This window comes from Chelmon rostratus, chromosome 12, assembly GCF_017976325.1.
Source record: "Chelmon rostratus isolate fCheRos1 chromosome 12, fCheRos1.pri, whole genome shotgun sequence".
Lineage (NCBI taxonomy): Eukaryota > Metazoa > Chordata > Actinopteri > Chaetodontiformes > Chaetodontidae > Chelmon > Chelmon rostratus.
Genome location: NC_055669.1, coordinates 13,922,066 through 13,940,881, shown reverse-complemented (window position 1 = coordinate 13,940,881; position 18,816 = coordinate 13,922,066). Strand labels below are relative to the sequence as shown.

The following is an 18,816-nucleotide window of genomic DNA, read 5'->3' as shown; positions in this document are numbered from 1 at the left end:
AACATGAGGCCCAGTAAACTCAGTGCAGAGTAGGACACCTATATTTATCTGCTCTGAATGGGATTAAAAGTGTGACACTTTTGGCCTCAGCCAGGAACACTTACATAAACCCCGACAGGCAGGAGATCACCTGTAGAGTGATACACCTGCACACCTGTGCTGGGAAACCCCATTTCAATTACTCACATGTGAGAGTATGACATGTTTGTAAAAGCGAGGCTTTTGGGCGCAGCAGTGGACGCAACGTAGTTATTACAATATCAAAAGCAAGAAATGAGCGGTCTTTAGAGCATCACGTCGGGCTAACCTGCCCAGATTTGTGAATGAACACGTAGATGCGGTTGATTTCTCTCCCTCTGTGCGCCGCAGTGAGGTTGGTCTGCTTTAGTAGATGCGAGGCAGGCGTCAAACTCCTCCTCCGGGCTCTCCCTCATAGTAAAACCAACGCATCCATTGAGCGCCAATGGGAAGGTGGAACAACAGGTAGGCGTCCTGCAACTGCGTCCCTCAGCTCAGTCGGCGCCTGTCGGCGGAACAAGTGGACCGACCAGACCGTGAGCTGTGTGGGAAATGAGACCCGAGCCAGATCTTCGGCCGGCGGTTCCTTACTGGTCTGACCGCGCTTCTTTTGAGAGGAGACGAGCTGTTTTCCTGTGACTTTCGGGCTCTTTCGGCTGAGAAACGCCACAGACGCGCGCTGAGGTTTTCTGATTAATTAACCGGATCGATGTGGACGCAGCGTTGAAGGTGAGCGTGGCTTGTTCTTTGCGCGCAACAGCCGAAATTGTTAATGAATCTATATTGTAAGACATGTCTTAAATATCACACTGATGCTTCATGCGTTTCAAATCAAGATAGGGTTGTTGCTGACCTAGCAGCAGAAATATTTCCCTTGTCATCTTGTGGTATCAGCTTGGTGTTGCATAATCCAAGAAGTGTAGCAATATCTTGACTATCCCACCATGTGACTCACAACAATAACGCCTCCATCATATTCTTATGTAAGTTTCTGGTGTCTTTTACATTCTGGGTGTCTGTATGTACCCACAGCCTCTTAAAAAAGTACGTAGGAACAGCAGGAATGTTGATAATTGAGTCACTCAAGATGCTTTCTTTTTGGCACCATGGCAGTGTGTTGATTAAAGGCGTCTGTGTCTCTCTCCCTGTCTGAAAAACACAGCTGCCATATTGTCTTCACGGTTAAAGTTTGTTCCTGTGGGATAAAGAGAGGACACACTGAGACACAGCTGATCCGAAGAGGTCAGACGTTCCCTGACCCAGATCCCCTGCAGGAGGACATGGAGGTCCTGCGGCGGTCCTCTGTATTTGCTGCAGAGGTCCTGGATGTGTTTGACCGGTCGCTGACTGAGAAGGAGCTGGTGTCCCAGTCTAAAGCCTTGTGCAGGGACTACATACTGTCAAGGCTCAACCAGAATGGACTGGGATGGTCCAAAAGTGAACTTAACCTCTCTCCCTCAAACGCAGCACTGGCTGAAGTGTCGCTGGTGCTTCTCTGTCTTGGTAAGAGAAACCTGCACAAACGTTAGCTGAATAGGGCAAAATGACATCTTATAGCAACACCTGTGCACATCAAAGGTCGTGTCGTTATTTCTTTGAGTAATTTGAGCCTCATATGTTCAGTTTAGCCCTGTTTATCATTTGCCATGTCTTCATTATCACTGAACATAAATCTTAGCATATTTCTTTTAGCTAAATAAGGCTGAGAGAGTGCATGCCCCAGCAAACGCTGCACAGTCCTCACCATTATTATCCCTGCCTTGTATAGACAGTAGAGAGATGGCAGGATATGAGGGAGAGAGATGCAACAAATGTCTCTGTCAGAGGACGTCATGGTTGTCTGTGTCTTAACCCCCAACTTTATTTTTAATAGAAAGACAAAGATGTGCTGACGTTTTGATCTGCTGTGTAGTTTTCTTTTGGGGACAGCAATGGAATATATATGCCAGATGTTTTTCATGTTTGTAAATGCCTTAGTTCATGAGAACATGTTTTTTAACATCAGTCATCAGCTAATAATATGAGGAAATCTTAAAAAACAAATCCCGGAGCCTCGGCTGGATCCACATCTCTGCCAAAAACTAATCACATCTTAACTTTCCATCTGATTCCACTGAAATATGCTAACATGTACTAAACAAAAGAACAGATGGAAATGAAAATATCAAACAACAAATGAGAGGAGCAGGACAGATGATCAGCTCTAATCAATGAAAGTCTTGGACCTTACGAAAGCTTGTTTGAGTCTTCTTACAGGTTCAGTGTGTCAGAACTTTCACAGTTTACTGAGACCAAACAAGGCAAACTCTCGGTTTATTGTTTGCATTTCCAAGAGTAGATTAAGATTAAACCCAAATTTTCATTTCAAGAATTCAAAATCTAATCTCTGTACACAAACCAAACCCTACAATCTAACATGGACTAATCAACTAAACAGTAAGTTCTCATGTTGTGACTTAAGATGGAAATCCACTGAGAGCTTACTGGTGTGACTGCGATATTATTGCTGTTCTCGGGTCTAAAAAGCAGAGTTTCTGTGTTCTAATCTACTTTTAGATCATGGTAGGCTGAGGACAGAGATGACTCAACAGAGCTGGAGTAGATAAGTGATACGTACAAGAAACTAGACTGAATAACTCTTCGGACTTGACTCTTAAAGTCATCTCCGCATACGACACTGTATACAGTATATTTCAAGCTCTGATGAGCTGGCTCACTGAAGACAGCAGCTTAAGTGCCCAGCGTGCCAGACGTACATGATTTACTTTAACGTCCTGACAGCTCTCCGGCAGAGGAGCAGAATAAATAGTTTGACTCGGCTGAATGTTTGAGTTATATGATAGTTTATATAACCCAGAGTGTTTAAAGTTGCTCTCCTGGCACCGATTAAACCTCTAAAAACTCATGTCTGTTCCTCAAAATAACATCTTCAGGTCATTGTTTTATTATATTATTCCATGAAAAAAGTATGTTTATGCCCTAAAATGGCATAGATGTAACTCTACACCTTTGCCTACATTTAGTATAAACTGATCTAAATAGTTTTGTGCTCAACATGATATATACGTATCACACATTATCATGATATGGAAACCTCCGCCTACACTGGTGGGATTGGTTCCTTAGGTATGTGACGTATGAAACTTCACGGCAATGCCATGGTGTTGACTGCTTATTTTGCTTCTCATACGTGTCGTAGTTTATGCAAAAACATCCCATGGACATGTTAACAAGGTTAAAAACCTGATTTTCATTGGGGTTGGTTTTTAAATAATTGGTTTAAATTGACATTTTGGTTTCTGTCTCTGTCATTCAGGTTAATTGCCATCTTCCTCACAGACTTTTTAATCCCTCTCTCTCTCTCTCTCTCTCTCTCTCTCTCTCTCTCTCTCTCTCTCTCTCTCTCTCTCTCTCTCTCTCTTTTGCCTGTTCTCTTCCTCTGTTACCAAGGTGACGAGCTGGAGTGTATACAACCCAGCTTGTACAGGAACGTGGCGCGGCAGCTCAGCATATCTGTCGCCATGGAGACGATGGTTTCAGATGCCTTCATCGGCGTTTCGACAGAGATCTTCTCAACAGGTACACAGTGGCTGCTGCTGCGGCTGCTGCTGATGGTGGTGGTGATAGGGATGGTGATGTAGCACGCTGTATGCTATCCAAGGTGGAAACTGAATATGCAGTCTTCAGCCAAAGGACATCTGCCAGGACAGGGAGGGATTTACACTTCCTCAGTGTCTCGGACTACTGATGAAGGCAGTTACTGTGACTAAACAGGTGTGCCTCTGCAGTTTCCGTCCGGCTCTCTTGGCTGAGTGGTGCTTTCAGTGAGATTGAGTGGGTGTGAATCATACGTAGGTGGACTGAGACTTCATCTAAAACACATAATTGCTCACTAAGTTTAGACACCCTGGTGTTTCCTGGACAAATGGTACTGATTAGTTTGTACTTTGGGGGTATGGATTAAATTGTGGATTAAAGTCGAATATTTTTCTTTACCTTCGGTTTGAGTAAAGTCTTCGTATGGCCCGAGCAAGACCTGATTTGAATGAAATTTCCAAATATCTCCCTTGATCTGTACTTGAAAAAGTAAGCACATAACCATGGATGTCAGTATTGTGCTCTTCAGATCAGGCTGTCTGATCTGTCTTCTGCCCACTCTTGGTCATGAATCAGGGCTCAGTGTCCTCATGTAGGTCTCTTGTACCTGGACTTGGTCTTTGCCACTTGTCATAGCCCTTTATGGTCCTGTGTTGTGACCAAAGCCATTTGGGATGGCAGTCTTGGGACGGCAATATTGGTCTGTTGTTTAGTCACTCCACCACTTTGGTCTAGACTGAAGTGTCTTGGAGCAAGTCATCCATCAACCAACTGATGAATTGCCATGAAATTTAGTACGGACATTCATGGTTTGTAGATGATGAATCCGGCAGACTTTAATGATCAACAGGCTTTTCCTCTAGCGCCACCATGGGGTTGACATTGGCGTTTTTTGAGTGAAATGTCTCGACACCTATTGGATGGATTGAACTGGGTGAAATGTGGAGCCCCACAGCATGAATTGGAATAACTTTAATGATCTCATAGTTTTTTTTCATCTAGTGCCTTCCTCAGGCCCAAATTGTAACTTGTCCAGTACTTATCGACATTACCCTCAGCTGTACTTTGTGTTTAGTGCCAGTTAGCGAATATTAGCATGCTAAACTAAGATGGTGGAAAGTGGTAAACACGGCCTGCAAAACGTCAGCGTGCTTTCTCTTTTAAACATCGGCATGTTAGCATCATCATTGTGAGCATGAAATCAGGCATGTGGCACATGCTGAGCTGGAACAGGCGGACCAGTAAAGCAGAGATACACTTAATTTTCCAAACCGTACTGTACACTATGCACACTACCTCAGAATAGCCATGTGATTTCCTGTTTATGTCATGTTTAAATCTGATGGGAGTGACCTGTGAATAAATAACATAACAGCATAAACAAGCACTACTGTAAATGGTTTCTGGTTAAATCTAAGACTTGGTCTTGAGAGGGGACTGTGGTTTTGTCAGTCTCTGTCTTTACTTGGCCGGTGTTAAGGCCCTTTAGGCTGTTTGTACTGGCTCTTGGGCTTGTTTTAAGTCATCTTGACAACAGAATTGCTTTGTACACCACTCAAAGCAACGCTGCCATTTCGAAGCATCCATGTAAAAAAAGAAAAAAACGACTTTATGTCTTCTGTGTGAGCCTTTGGGATAGATCTGACCGCAGTGTGATGCACATCTAAAAACTGGCACCGTTCCAGGAAAGATCAGAAACAGAATATCATTTTCATGCTTGTGTTCTGGCAAATCTTGTGCTTGTTTTGACGTCACTGGGGTGCAGTTTTTGGAAACGGCGTGGGATTCCTCCTGAAGAAAAACAAACTGGTGAACCCGGGCTGCCCTAGCCTTCTGGGACGGGTTGAAACCTGGATATAAATAGAACAGTGCAGCTAAGTTTGTTTTTCCTGCTGTTCGGAATTTGTTTTATAACTACCGACTTAGCCTCTGTCATTCCTTATTATGACTGCAAGTGCTTGACATGAATCAAGGGACCAGATGAATGATTTGTCCAGTGAATCGACGCATCATAACCACATACTTTTTTGGAAGCGGTTCAGCGTCCATCTGTACTGTGGTCTCCCTCTGTAAAACCACCATGCGTTGCCTCTCCTCCATCTATCTTTGACTGCCTCCCACTTCTGTTCTTTCTCTTTCCGCCGTCCTCTCCTCCAGCATTATCCTTGACAATCTTGTCTCTATTCTTGGCCTGCTTCTCAGTAGGGAGTGAGACGTGACGTACTCTGACAGCTTCCATGGATGGTTATTTCATTTAAGCTTGCCCAGAGCTCTATCCCCTTATAGCCACAGTCAGACGCTGTAGGTCAGCTCTGAGAAACAGTCACGACAATACAAGCCGGGCTAAGGAGGCTAATGCCATTAGGCCTGGCACCCCATCACTGACGGTTGTTATAACAATCACTACTGCCCTGGAAACTCTACCTGGAAATGGTAGGATGCCCTTAATTATCTGACTGGATTGTTTTAGTAGAAAGAAGGACAAAGAATTGGCCTTTTTTTTAGCTCTATGACTCTCGATTGCTTCTTTGTGGTGAATGAGAAGTCATTTTCTGAACCTGCTGACCTCCCCACAGCAGAAAGTGCGTCAGTGTTCACCCACCTCTTAGCAAAGGCAGCACAGTTCCACCGTCTTTAATTTACAGCTGCTGCGGTAAGACATGTTATCAGCCACATTAACACAAGTGCACTGGTTTGTTGACTTAAACCTGGTATTTATCGCTTATTTCAGTACAAGGTCCACCGACTGGCCCACATGCTTCGTCTCAGGTCACAGACTATATAACAGGCTTTGTGTGAAGAGAAACCCTGGAGGAGATAGGTGATAAGTCTTGAGAACAGGAAAGGAGAGTTTATGCAGGGATAAATATGGCAGTTTATTGATCCGGTCAGGAAATTCTGCCACCATTGAAGCTTGAAGATCAAATTTCCTGAATAAATTGTGAGTTTTTTTTCGCTTCTCACTTATCAAACCACTGCTCTGTGACTGCAAGGAAAAATCGAAATCAGCCTCAATTGCTGAAGCTTAAAGGTCCCCTCCAGACAGGCTTTAAAGTACATAAAAATACTCCGCTTTGACTAATAATATGCATCCCATACGGGTTTTCCACAAAAACTCATTTACCTTGTAAAAACATCTTGAATGAATCATAACCCAGCGCTGTCTGTGTCTCTGGCTGTAGGTATAACATGGGGTAAGGTGGTCTCCATGTATGCAGTAGCCGGAGCCCTGGCAGTGGATTGTGTCAGACAAGGCCATCCAAGCACCATTCACATCCTCGTGGACAGTCTAGGCCAGTTTGTCCGCAAGTTTCTGGTTCCCTGGCTGAAGAGACGGGGAGGATGGGTAAGTGACTGCTGCTGGAGCCAATGTGCCGATGCTCATGACCGCTTCAGAAGCATGAGCGGCATTGTGAGGAAATGTGACGATAATGTAAGAAATAATGTTTCTCGTGTATATTCTTTCTCTGGTTTCTATATCATTGATGCTGCTATGTGACTAGTGTTAGTGAGACATTGTGGGGAGACATGACATAACTAATGTTTTAGAGTGGAAATTATTTTTTGGTCTTCTACAGTGTTTTTGCAGTAGCTAGATGACAAATTTTCCTTATCTTGTTTCTGGATCAGAGCTCAGTTTGCTTTCATAAGCTTTGATAGTCAGAGTTAGAGGAGGTACATAAAATCTGACTGTCGCTTGCTCAGAAACCTCCTCCTAATGCGGAAACTGTAGCTTTCTGTTGGCTGATCTGATGGAAAGATTTGCAGTGTTAATACTTGTTTCCTGGGCCCCCGTCTTAGTTAAAAGACAGCAAAAAACTGCACGTTTAGGTACGGCCCTTAGGAAGGTTTTGCTTTGCTTGACTAAAATGAGGGGTTTCATATGCCAGACATACTTCTGTTCACTCAAAGCTGAAAAAATTCAGAAAACGGCGCCAGCCCAGTGATAAAAATAACCTCATGTCTTGATCATTTTGTTGAATTTTATTTACAGCTAATAAACTACAGACATATTTCAGTGTTAAGCTTTCATCTGAGTATACAATATTCACCAGAATGACCAAGACATTAGGTTATTCATTCAGGTGTTTAGAGCTAATTGGCAAACGCTAGCATGCTAACATGCTAAACAAAGATAATGAACTGTAAATGTCACACCAGCTAAACATCATCATGTTAGCATTATCACTGTGTGCATGTTAGCATTCAGGTGAAAGCACTGCTATACCCTACCACAGCCAGACAGAGCTGCTAGCACGACTGTAGACTTTTTATATTTATTTTTTTGAGGCAGAGCTCCAACTCTTTGTTGGAGAATTGCACCTGTTCCCTCTCTTGATGTTTGTATTTGGCTAAAAATATATTAAAGTTAGTAAAATATCAGTTTCCTTCTTTCAGGCGGAGATCACGAAATGTGTGGTGAAGAAGGATCTCACTCCTGAACACCACTGGCTGTCGTCTACCGTCGAGTCCCTGAAGTACTTCCTCACTACAATATACGTCTACATCATGAAGGAACCGTGAACAGCCGAGACAGCGTGCACAGAAGTCATCATCATTATCATCATCATCATTGTTGGATATATGGGAATGAAATCTCAGAATAAACGATGGAGTGGAGATGGTGGCTGTGCTTGATGGGGACTGAGCCTGCCAGCAGATCAGTCTGTCGCTGAATGGCCATCAACAAATGTTTCATCAGCATCATGTTTGTGTCATCTCTGTGTCAGATGAGTCCGTGAGTGATTACCCTTCGTCCAAAGAGTAGTCACGGTGATATTTAAAAGCATAAATGACGATGGAACAAGTTTGTGTCACTCCGCCTCTTCTACGTGTTGTCACGCTGCTTACGTACATCGGCGCAGTAAACCAGGCTTCTCCAGTGTTGTAACTGTAATGTACGATGGTGTTCAGGCTGAATGTGTGCAACGGGAGGCGGTTTGCGCTCCTGAGATAAACGATCCAATGCTTTCATGTGACGTTCGTGTCAGAAAATATACCTGAAGGAGCAAAGAAGACGAAAGCCCCGCTCGAAATGAAAACTGATGCTCAGCTGGCTGGGTTTTGATAGAGTGACATCAACGGCTTGCACTTCATGGGTTGCATTTACACTATTGTACTTTACAAAAGCACAATCAGTGTCTCTTTCCAAATATGATCCAAAACTTTGTGACCTATTAAACTTTCTGCTGCAACTTTAGACATCATTGACTATGAAATGTTGGGTCTCATTTTGCCCATTTTTGGCCAAAGACCTTAAGGACAGAGGAATGGTACGTACCGCATCCACATGTTTTGGTGGTACTGATTTCCCTTTTCAATCTGTAAATAGTTTATTTATGATTTTATTTTTTTATTTTCATGAAGACTTAAGCCAGTGCAGTATAAAGACCGCCACTATGACGGCTCTTCAGGATGATTGTGTGGTATGCTTGATGGCTGTTTTCACAGTGTTCACAGTGTTAATTTATAAATGTCTGAGTGTTTTTTTTTAAATACATAATAAACTTAAAATCTTCACCCATGCACTTATGTTGATTATTTTATGATACTTTATCCAACTACATTAAACCCATAATGACAGAACAACAAGCTTGGAACAAGTGAAGACAAAAGTAAAACAATAAAGAGCTGAAACAAGTTAAATTTCTATTTCTATGTGTGTACCTGAACCTGTTGACTGAAAGACATAAACCAAACTCGGACTTTCGATGTCGAAGTCTTGTGTTTACTGGCTTAAATAACAACCACAATAACAATCATCCAGCATCCACTCCAGACAGACAGCAACTACTTACGCTTTAAATTTCAAAATAGTGCAATTAAAGAAAAGAGGACAGTTTACTTATCATGAATTCAGCAGTGCTTCATAAGCTTTACAGCTACAACATTAAATATTAGAACAATAAATACTAAGATCATTTGGATTAAAGGTTTCCTGTGGAGTTTTTGCTCTCTTGAAGCACTATAGAGATGTTTTTTCTATAAGTGGGTCCCATTTTATTTATCTCTCACACTTTTCCACTGATCTACACTGGGCGGTGACGTGCCAGCAAAGGCAGGGAATAAGAAGAACGCAAGCTAGTCAACACTGATATAAACAAAGCAGGATTTAAAGTGCTTAACAAATTTTTCTGTGAGGACGAAAATGCACTTGACACATTTGTTAAACCTCACAGACAGACACAATACATTTGAGTACCATTGAATGTAAATAAAACCAACGTTTGTTTGCAAGAGAACTCCACAGGGCCCCTTTAATTTTTTAAAGGAACATTAACTCTTAGTACATCTGTCTCACTGTGGTGCCTAAACACCACCCAGGTATTACTGTATGTAGTGTACTCGAAGATAACCTAATAGTTAAGAGTTGATGTAAATCATTTTAATATAACAGGTACTCTGACACGGCACCATAACTCTTTTACCACATTAAAGGATTATACCATTGTATAGCTGTACACTTGTTTATATTAACTGACTCAGTGATTATTGATCAAGCCTTTTTTTTGCAACATCTCTCCTGACCGAAGTGTTCCTATGTACAAGAAGCCTGCCAGCCTGTTCAGTCAAGATGACCGACGGTAGATGATGTGTAAGTGCTGCATCAGTGCCTGGTCGTCTGTTGCCATGGAAACTGTCTGCTCCAGCCTCCCATCTGGTCGCAGCTGAAACACTCTAGAAATCTGAAAGACGTAAAAGAGCAGGGAAAAATTGACCAAAGTAATTGATAATTAATCACTGTTCAGGATGTGTGCGTGATGCACCATCAGAGAATAAATTCTACCTGCTGTACATGCGGCTCCCTGGCGAAAGAGATTCTGGCCAGAGCCTGGCTCTGCAGGTTCAACTGCTGTGCTGTCAGCTCTCCCTCCTCAATCTCCACCAGACCTGCACGAAAAAGACACAATAGACTCAAGACACGTGAAGTGTGTATGTGTGTTGCACAGACAAGATAGTAAATTTTCTTACATTTTACACTGGTAACAAACTACGACATCTTATCGAAGCAATGAGGTCTTAAAATGCACATTTAATCTTGTTTTAAAATAAAGGCAACTGGACTTGATTGTGGTTCTGGAGGACTTTTCACCTCTCATCCAAGAGGCTTCTTCAGTTATGAACAAGAAAAGTCTAGTTGCCTTTGGAAGCACTTAGAAATAAAAGAGTCTATGTGTAATTGCAAAATGTTCATGTTTCTTCATCATGTTGGTGTGGAATATGCTTGCACTATAGCCCTGAGTCACATCTAGTAAAATAAATGCACAATACATTGTGAAAAACATTTCATATGTTCATGTTAAGAAACTGAAACCAAGCCCTGAACAGTTGGAATGACCTTTCAACATATTCCAGAAATACCTGGTGACTAAAAACAAGACTACCTCCAGTGGCATGAATGTAACTACCTGAGTTCTGTGCAATGATGAATGCTACTTTGTTGGTTCCCGGCTGCATTCGAATGAAGCCACACTCCCTGTGCAGAGGCTTCTTAGTCTCTGCGTGAAAGGCACTGAACCTGTCAAACACAGTACCAGTGAGGAATCAGCTGAAGTCTGTCAACAGGGTCTCTAAACAACATAAATCAGGAACAGTTTTTACTTCAGTACTGACTCAAACACACACAAGTTTAATATTGCAACTCTAGTTCGGCTATATTTGGGCTCAGGTTCAGTAATACATCTAGTTCCTGTAACATAGCTAAATTCTAGGCACTGACAATCTTTCCTTCATTACAACCAAGCATCATTCACTCATTTCTTTTGATACTGCACTGCAATTTTTCAACTGGTGGACCATTTCGACTGGTCTTGCACTATTTCCACTGTGCCGATTTATCACATTTTGTTGCATTGAAACCTTTTTTGTGAGCTAATTCAGCACTCACAGTAGAGTGACAAAGACCACAAACACTCACAGTAAACAAAATCCTCCTTCTCAAACTCACAGCCATGTAAACCACAGGAGAGAAGCTCAGGTTGACTTTTTTGAAAATTTCAGAGCAAGGATCCATCTTAATGAACTGATCTAATGCTGTTATTCTGGTAACGTTGTTGCTAACGTCTCACCTTGCTGTAGTGATGTACTGGTGTACTTAAGAGCTGCCACATAACTGCTGGGTGTGGTTAGAGGTGTAATGAAGTTCACTTGAAGGTGAAACAGGCTTGAAACCTTGTGTTAACTGAATCTTTAGAGTCTGATTGCTCAAGGAATAACCTACATAAAGTTGATGACGGGTTGCCCCACATGGCTGAAGGTCAGTGTCTCTGTGTAGCGGAAAGGTTTTATGGTAGGAAAACAGCCCTCCCCAGGTTCATCTGACTCCCAGGTACCCAGAAGCCAGTCTAGAGGGAGGAGGACTGGGTTCAGCTCCACTGATGGTAAGACACACAAACAGTTTATGCTGCATCATAATGAAAACTGATCAAAAAATGTTCCATATGTATTCCACATGCATACACAAATACCCTGATATTACTTTACATTAAAAGGAAATTTGAATTTCCGATTCACGAATCACCTGACATTACAGGCGATGGATATTTGTTTATGAGTAGTAAATGTTATAAACTAGAAGCCAACAGGCCTTTTCCAAAGCAGACACTTTGACTTGTCATTGTAGGAACAGCATAAGTGTTATTAATGGCAAATGGCTCTGTTCTATTTAAGTGTCCCAGTAACAGCATGACAGTGAGCCAGGATGCACAATACCTGGAGCCCTATTTTGTGAGAGATTCTTGAGTACAGCAGATAAAAGGAAAAACAAACCTAACCAGACAAACCAAAAGTACTGACCGCAGCTACCAAGATAACAAATCAAACTACACAAAAAATGTGTTAAGGTACATCTTTAAACTTTCTCCTTCTATTCTTTATCTTGCCTTTTCTTTTCTTTAAATTTATATTCATTTTATTCTGAATAAAGTGTATTGCACTGTAAATCTCATGGTTATTAGACTCTATCATTTACTATTATGTAAAGCATTTTTCTAGATGAATAAAGAATATTATTATTATTATTATTGTTGTTGTTGTTGTTAAAACATTGGCTCAGCAAAAAAAGTGAGGGTTAGTGCTTCATACATGACACAGCATAGTCTTGAGCTACCGTGTCTTCATCTCTAGGTGGCAGTAATACAACGGTGTGCTCGAAATTAGGAAGAAGCCAGAAGAAGATGATTCTGTGCAAAAGCGCAGAGAAAGGTGCCTGTTTTATGTTGCAGTCATGTGATTCATTGAAAACTTTTCAAAGAGTCAGTTATCACAGGATCCTTTCTGTGCGATCGCCGATCACAAAAAGTACGACTGATATTTTGACATTGCGGGGCTCAGCATACAAACAGCTGATAATGGCCGGTGGTGGTTGCAATTTGTTTACTGTCGGAGAAGCTAATGTTGGCTAACTTACTTGTGTTGAGGCGGCTATCGGTAGCTAGCCATCTTAAATGAAAATTATTTACACCATATTTCTCCGAAGGTCCCCAACAGACCGATAGAATTGAGGTGGATGTACAAATGGCTACAGACATACTTTACGGTTCTGCTTTGATAATATACAGCATAATATTTAGCTAAAAGCTACTAGATATTGTACAAGTAAGGTTAGCTAATCTATGAATCCAGAGTTGGTCGTTAGCTTGTCGTGACCGTGACATTGTAACGTTAGCAAACTAGCTAAGACAGTTGACATTGGTTCATTATTTCTAGTTCTTATTATAAAATTAATTATCATCCTACCTGTGTGGTTAACTGGACATGCCATTGTTAAATCAAAGTGCAGTCACGCGATTTTAAATGCATAAAATCGGACGGAAGTACAAGATTAAATATCACTAAATTAATAGTTGAACTGCGACAATGTTGATCCAGTATGACAGTCAGAGCAGTGAATCTTGGGAAATGTAGTTGCGACAGTTAAGCATTGCAGACATGCAAAATAGCCTTGAATAAATGTGAGGGGTGCGAACGCTTATATAATTTTCAGCCATTTCTGAAATAATTACGAAGCAACAACAACATGTGCTTGACAAAAAAAACACACTTTGTTGACTTTCAGTGCACTCATTATTAACTATGTGACAATATCTGCTCCTTTATTTGAAAACTTGCATACTTAAACAAGAGGCACATGCCCTGTGTTTTATAAAATCTCTGCTGTCAAAAGCATGGAAAAAATCCTAAAATGCATGCGCCGGTCTCTTAAGCCTTGCTCTTTTTGCAGTTCTTGAGAGCGTCTGCCAAGGCATGCAGCGCCATGTCAGCATTAGTCTTCTCGCAGTTGTATCCCATCAATCCGATCCTCATCACCTAATGAAAAGAGAGGTGGAAACTACATCAGAGCCTGCAGTGACTCAGCAGCATGATTCAGAGAGCTGTAAAGACACCAAACTGATGACTTATTATATTTGTCGAAATTGGTTTGGTCTGGAAGTCTGGTTTATTTAGTGTTCTTGGACTGAAGGTGGCTGTTATTTCTCATTGAACATGATCATATCCAGGACTGTTTCCTTATGTTAAGTGTTTATTTTAGGGAAATCTATTTATTTTTAACACATCATCCACTGCTGCTGACATACTGAGATTGATGGTCACATTCCTAACAGCTATCACAAAGGTCAGCTGATGACCATAACCACACTGCTCAAGGTATACATTTGTCTGCTGTACAGGGATGAGAGACCATTTGCAACTTACCAAGCCGATGGAAGGGCCAAGGCCTCCAGTCATCTCTATCTGGTGGTGTTTCATCATGTAGGCCAGCATCTCCCTCCAGTCATAGCCATCAGGGATGGCAATGGTGGTGACAGAGGGAAGCCTCAAGTCCTGCAGGACGTGTCACAAAATAAAAATGGTCACAACAGGGCAACAGCAATGAGGAATGCTGGTCAGTTGTAGTGCTACATAAACAGACTTGTGTCTAAGAGTTATGATATGCAGGGCTACACACTGTGATACTGACTATTTGTGTGCATTTTATATGTATATTCTTGTTCAGTGTTGTTTATCCTTTTTATTTTGTTTTTTGCAGGAAAGCTCTTTGGTGTCCTTCTGCACAAAACACCCAGCATGTTGTTTTACTTGTCTGCCTCACCCGTTCAGGGATGAAGAGCTTGAGACCCAAGTCCTCCAGTCCTCTGTACAGGTACGCTGCCACCTCCTTGTGTTTCTTCCAGGACTCCTCCAGCCCCTAGAGGGAGACAAAGATCATCAGAGTTATGTGATAATCACTCAAGAACTTAGACGGGGGCTGTGCCAACACTGCCAACACAGAGCTTCTGCATTATTAGAAGCAAATTCAGAGAGCAACGCCCATTTTCTCCCACAGTAAAAAACATTGCTTCTTCCTCATTTGAGATGTAATGGTTGACATATCACTGCCAATAAAAGTGATGGCATAAAGATGGTTTTGACAAATATACTGTGAGTGTAAGTAATTGTAAAGGCAACATAAAGATGATAATTCTGGAAGTTGTGAATGTCTTTTAGTCAAGTAACTACAAAAAGTGGTTAAATGTCCCTTTACCCTCTCAGCAAGAATTGCCAGACTCTCTCTCAGGGCGAAGAATCCAGAGACTGGACCAGTGTGGTGGTATCTAAAACCCATAACACATGATCATGTGTTATTCTTATACCAAGCACTGTTGTTATAGACTGATATGAACCTTTCCAGCACAATGAAATGCCTAAAAACAGCAAGTTTTTCAAACCTTAAATAAAAAAAAGCTCATATATTTTTTTTTGATAGTCTACACCAGTCACAATCCTAGTTAATATAAGGTTTAGGTGGTATGCAGAGAATAATAATGCACTTACATTCTGGCCGGTTTGCCATCACAACCCCAGTAGTTGGACAAATGTGTCATGTCAAAGAGGTAGGATACTGGTTTTGTTTTCCTGTTAAACATCTTGTGGCTGTGAGGGGTAGCAGAGAGACATGGACATGCCTGCTTCAATGACTTTCTGGACATATTTTTCATGCAGATGCGACAATTCAGGGCTCATATATGGAAACATGCATGGAAACACCCCACAGAGTCCCTTCTTACCATGCTCTCTCATTAAAGGAGATTGGTGCTGTGCCAGGAGGGGCATTCAGAGCCTTCTGAGAACCAGTGTACAGGATGTCAATGTCTGGGAGTGCAATAATAGGCAGATTATATCACACGCAAGGACATGGAAGCAGGTGACAGAATTTTATCCTTCATCAATGTCTTACTTTGCTTGTCCATAAAAATTGGTGTTGCGCCAAGAGATGCAACTGTGTCAACCAGGAAGAGGCAGTTATGCCTGCAGGAGATATGACAGCGAGCAGTGAGAAATATGACATTATAGTTGGTAAATACATTAAAAATGTGCACTTTATGGTGTGTTCAAGGCTCACTTTTGGCAGATGTCTCCAATGCCATCTACTGGGTGACAGAGACCAGCAGAGGACTCTCCATGTGTGAGGAAAAACAGGACAGGCTTGTGTTTCTCTATGGCCTTCAGGATACAGAGGATTTTAACAGAGAGATGTGCTCTTGTTACTGACAGCGTAAGTGGTCTCTCAGTCATGTATTCAGCAGAGGGGTTCAGCCATAGTTATTAATTACAGAATGCTTTTTAATTGTAGTAGTTTTAGTAAGTCATGGGCTGACATTGTGCCTACCTGCTCAATTTCCTTATTGCTGAAATATCCTCCAGGTGTTTTTACCATTCTATGTACATTGGCACCTAAAGATTAAAACCATTTGTGATCATTTATGATAGACTGATCGATGATATGATGATAGAATGCACAGTCAGGACTAATGAAGTTGTTCATCTTCTTTGGAGACCCAGCGGGTGCGTGCATAAAACCGTGCCAAAAGACGTACCCATTCTTTCTGCAATTTCGGCAACGCGCTCTCCCCAGATTCCGTTGATGGCAACGAGCACGCTCTCTCCGGGCTCCACCGTATTGAACACAGCACACTCCATGGCCGCGTGCCCAGAGCCGCTCATTGCCAAAGTCATGTTGTTCTCTGTCTGAAAGGCGTACTGGATCCCTCGTTTGATGTCATTCATTATCTAAGAAACACATGAAAACGTGAAAAATCACATTTTAACCCATTTTATCAGGTATTTTCAGTAAGTACTTTCACTGATTTCAGTCGGTGGGTACAACGTAGCCGATGCGCAATTAAGAACAAATTATCGATCTTTGAAACCATGCAAATATTTTTTTTGGGTCTGTTTACTGAAGAAAGTACAAAACCGAATTGTTAACATGAATAGTTGGAGTACCACAAAAACATTTTAATTTGCGTAATACGACTCTAAAGTACTTAATAAGTAAGTATTCCACGTTTTACTTAAAAACGAAATGGATATGCGCCTCCAAACTGTGCTCAGTATTTGAGTAAAAATGCGTATTTCCACCTTAAAGTCATTTGGATTAAATATCTAAAATAACTCTTCAAGCAGAGCTTTTACCTCATACATTTCTGAATGCAGGTGACCAATAATCGGCCTGGACCCTGCAGCTAAGATACGTGGAGGAACGTTTGAGGGTCCTGGTCCGAACAGGTAACGCAGTGGAGCCTCCAGTGGCCGCAGCATGCATGCAGGCGGCGGGATGGTGACGGAGGACATGGATCGGTCCAGTCGCTGCAGCAGGGGCGCGCTCCTCGCGGCCAGCGGACTGTCGAGGGCCGCTGCCTGCTGGGCGAACAGCACGCTCCGGCTGAACAAAGCCCGCTGCATCATGCCAGGTGTCCTGGTTCCCGAGAAGCCTGCACCGAGTGAGTCGGAGGGACTGAACCTGGCTGTGAGGTTTGGCTGAAGATTTAAAACAAACAGGTCTTTGACCTGTTGGCCACGGGGCGGTGTGCCTCCCCTTATTGCCAACTATGCCCTTGACTTCAGGGCTAAAAGGGACACAATGGAATATCATCTTATAATAAATGGAAAACAATGTGTGTTATATTGTATATTTTTAGTTAACTTCTACAAATAGCAGTAAAACTCAGTTTAAAACTTCTGAAGCTTTCAAAACTAGAAAATACTCAAATGGCTTTTGAGCAGGTGGTTATCAAGGTAGTTTCCCATTTGTATGAGACTGTACAGTATATGGAAATATACAATACAAATCATGGTGATTATTGTTGTATTCTCCGGCTAATACAATGTCCACATGTCAAATGTCTAATGAAAAAGCAAGATAAAAAAAATTCTTCTCCAGGCCAGTGTTTACATTTGCATAAAGTCCCTGCAGTGCAAAGACTCATCAGTGTATGGTGTCACTTTGTATCTTTTAGTTTGGGACCGTCAGGACTGGTTTTTGAGACTCAATCCTGGTGAGCACTTAACTCTTGAGCTCTTGTGGAAAAGTGAGGAGCCACACTTCACAGCTTAGAACCAGTTCTGGTTAGTTTGCAGGTGGTTTGTTGGTTTTGCCTGCCCCTCCACTCACACAGCAGCATTGGGTTTGTAGAGAGGAGTCTCCTCTTAGAGAGCCAATCTGCTGTCTCAGAGGAGGAAGAGGGCAGGCTAATGTACACCCACACCCACGCACACACAGACAGACACACACATGTGCTTGTTTCAGATGTTTTTCAAATTAAATGTTATTTTTTCCATACAAAATGTCACACAATAGAGCCACAAACAATAAGTAAGTAGAGTAGAAAATTATGCAACTCCAGTTGTCTACAAGTACAGATAGAGTCTGGATCCAGTTGCGACAGGTGGCAGTTCACACCGGATGTCAGAATGGATCTCAAATTTGATGATCTGTGGAAAGTTTTTTCCGTGTATACATAAATTCGTGACAGAGGATTGTAGCGGTGCTTTCATGTGATGGAAATGGAAGGAATTTAAAGCCACGTCCTCCGTGTTTCAGTAGTTACCACGGGGTCATTTTGTTTTGGGTGGCTCACATTAGCTGCTCCACTGAGATTGTTTCACTCCAGATTCATTTTAGTGCTAAGTGTGCACAGAGCCGTCCAGCTCCAGCAAGGAGGCTTGTAATTCTCAAAACAAAACCTGGCAGGGAAGAGATCTCGTAATGATGAGTTCTGTCCTGAGGAGAGGGTCATTGTGGTTCACCAAACATGCAAAACATCGAACTGACCCCACGCAGTTCATGTAGCACATCAATGTGAGCAAGTTGTTTTTGTGATTGTCGGAAAAGCTTGAAAGAGGACAGTTAGACTCCAAACAGATCACGTCAAACATTGA

At 42.0% G+C, this 18,816-nt stretch overlaps 3 protein-coding genes and 1 long non-coding RNA gene across 5 annotated transcripts; 2 read left to right on the top strand and 2 right to left on the bottom strand.

Moving 5' to 3' along the window:
• The first annotated feature begins 533 nt into the window (after window positions 1-533).
• bokb (BCL2 family apoptosis regulator BOK b) lies at window positions 534-9,171 on the top strand. Its single transcript, XM_041948785.1, has 5 exons — window positions 534-747; window positions 1,181-1,521; window positions 3,469-3,597; window positions 6,798-6,961; window positions 8,014-9,171. The coding sequence occupies exons 2-5, from the start codon at window positions 1,299-1,301 to the stop codon at window positions 8,137-8,139; spliced, it is 642 nt and encodes a 213-aa protein (XP_041804719.1). The 5' UTR covers window positions 534-747; window positions 1,181-1,298; the 3' UTR covers window positions 8,140-9,171.
• On the bottom strand, window positions 9,046-13,492 carry thap4 (THAP domain containing 4). 2 transcript variants are annotated; one of them, XM_041948787.1, is made up of 5 exons: window positions 13,354-13,481; window positions 11,837-11,960; window positions 11,025-11,134; window positions 10,403-10,506; window positions 9,046-10,301 (listed from the first exon to the last, which is right to left on the bottom strand). In XM_041948787.1, the coding sequence occupies exons 1-5, from the start codon at window positions 13,376-13,378 to the stop codon at window positions 10,185-10,187; spliced, it is 480 nt and encodes a 159-aa protein (XP_041804721.1). In that variant the 5' UTR covers window positions 13,379-13,481; the 3' UTR covers window positions 9,046-10,184. The 2 variants fall into 2 exon arrangements, with proteins under 2 accessions (XP_041804721.1, XP_041804720.1); XM_041948786.1 differs by having other exon boundaries at window positions 9,050-10,301; window positions 11,837-11,990; window positions 13,354-13,492.
• LOC121614749 lies at window positions 12,823-14,778 on the top strand. The gene is made up of 3 exons (XR_006007242.1): window positions 12,823-12,915; window positions 14,286-14,500; window positions 14,645-14,778. It is a non-coding gene; the product is annotated as an uncharacterized LOC121614749 (long non-coding RNA).
• Window positions 13,711-18,353, bottom strand: agxtb (alanine--glyoxylate and serine--pyruvate aminotransferase b). The gene is made up of 11 exons (XM_041948788.1): window positions 17,071-18,353; window positions 16,473-16,665; window positions 16,265-16,329; window positions 15,998-16,098; window positions 15,833-15,903; window positions 15,663-15,747; window positions 15,430-15,528; window positions 15,140-15,209; window positions 14,708-14,803; window positions 14,311-14,439; window positions 13,711-13,923 (listed from the first exon to the last, which is right to left on the bottom strand). The coding sequence occupies exons 1-11, from the start codon at window positions 17,341-17,343 to the stop codon at window positions 13,816-13,818; spliced, it is 1,290 nt and encodes a 429-aa protein (XP_041804722.1). The 5' UTR covers window positions 17,344-18,353; the 3' UTR covers window positions 13,711-13,815.
• Window positions 18,354-18,816: the final 463 nt, after the last annotated feature.

Excerpts from the sequence above, each read along its gene's own strand:
- bokb (XM_041948785.1), top strand. The coding sequence starts at position 1,299 with ATGGAGGTCCTGCGGCGGTCCTCTGTATTTGCTGCAGAGGTCCTGGAT. Across the intron at positions 1,522-3,468 it reads GCTGGTGCTTCTCTGTCTTG|GTGACGAGCTGGAGTGTATA; the intron begins GTAAGAGAAACC and ends TCTGTTACCAAG. Across the intron at positions 6,962-8,013 it reads TGAAGAGACGGGGAGGATGG|GCGGAGATCACGAAATGTGT; the intron begins GTAAGTGACTGC and ends TCCTTCTTTCAG.
- thap4 (XM_041948786.1), bottom strand. The coding sequence starts at position 13,378 with ATGGCATGTCCAGTTAACCACACAG. Across the intron at positions 11,991-13,353 it reads ATGTCCAGTTAACCACACAG|TGGAGCTGAACCCAGTCCTC; the intron begins GTAGGATGATAA and ends TCTTACCATCAG. Across the intron at positions 10,507-11,024 it reads CATCATTGCACAGAACTCAG|GTCTGGTGGAGATTGAGGAG; the intron begins GTAGTTACATTC and ends TTTTTCGTGCAG.
- agxtb (XM_041948788.1), bottom strand. The coding sequence starts at position 17,343 with ATGATGCAGCGGGCTTTGTTCAGCCGGAGCGTGCTGTTCGCCCAGCAG. Across the intron at positions 16,666-17,070 it reads TGCATTCAGAAATGTATGAG|ATAATGAATGACATCAAACG; the intron begins GTAAAAGCTCTG and ends TGTGTTTCTTAG. Across the intron at positions 15,904-15,997 it reads ATTGGAGACATCTGCCAAAA|GCATAACTGCCTCTTCCTGG; the intron begins GTGAGCCTTGAA and ends TATCTCCTGCAG.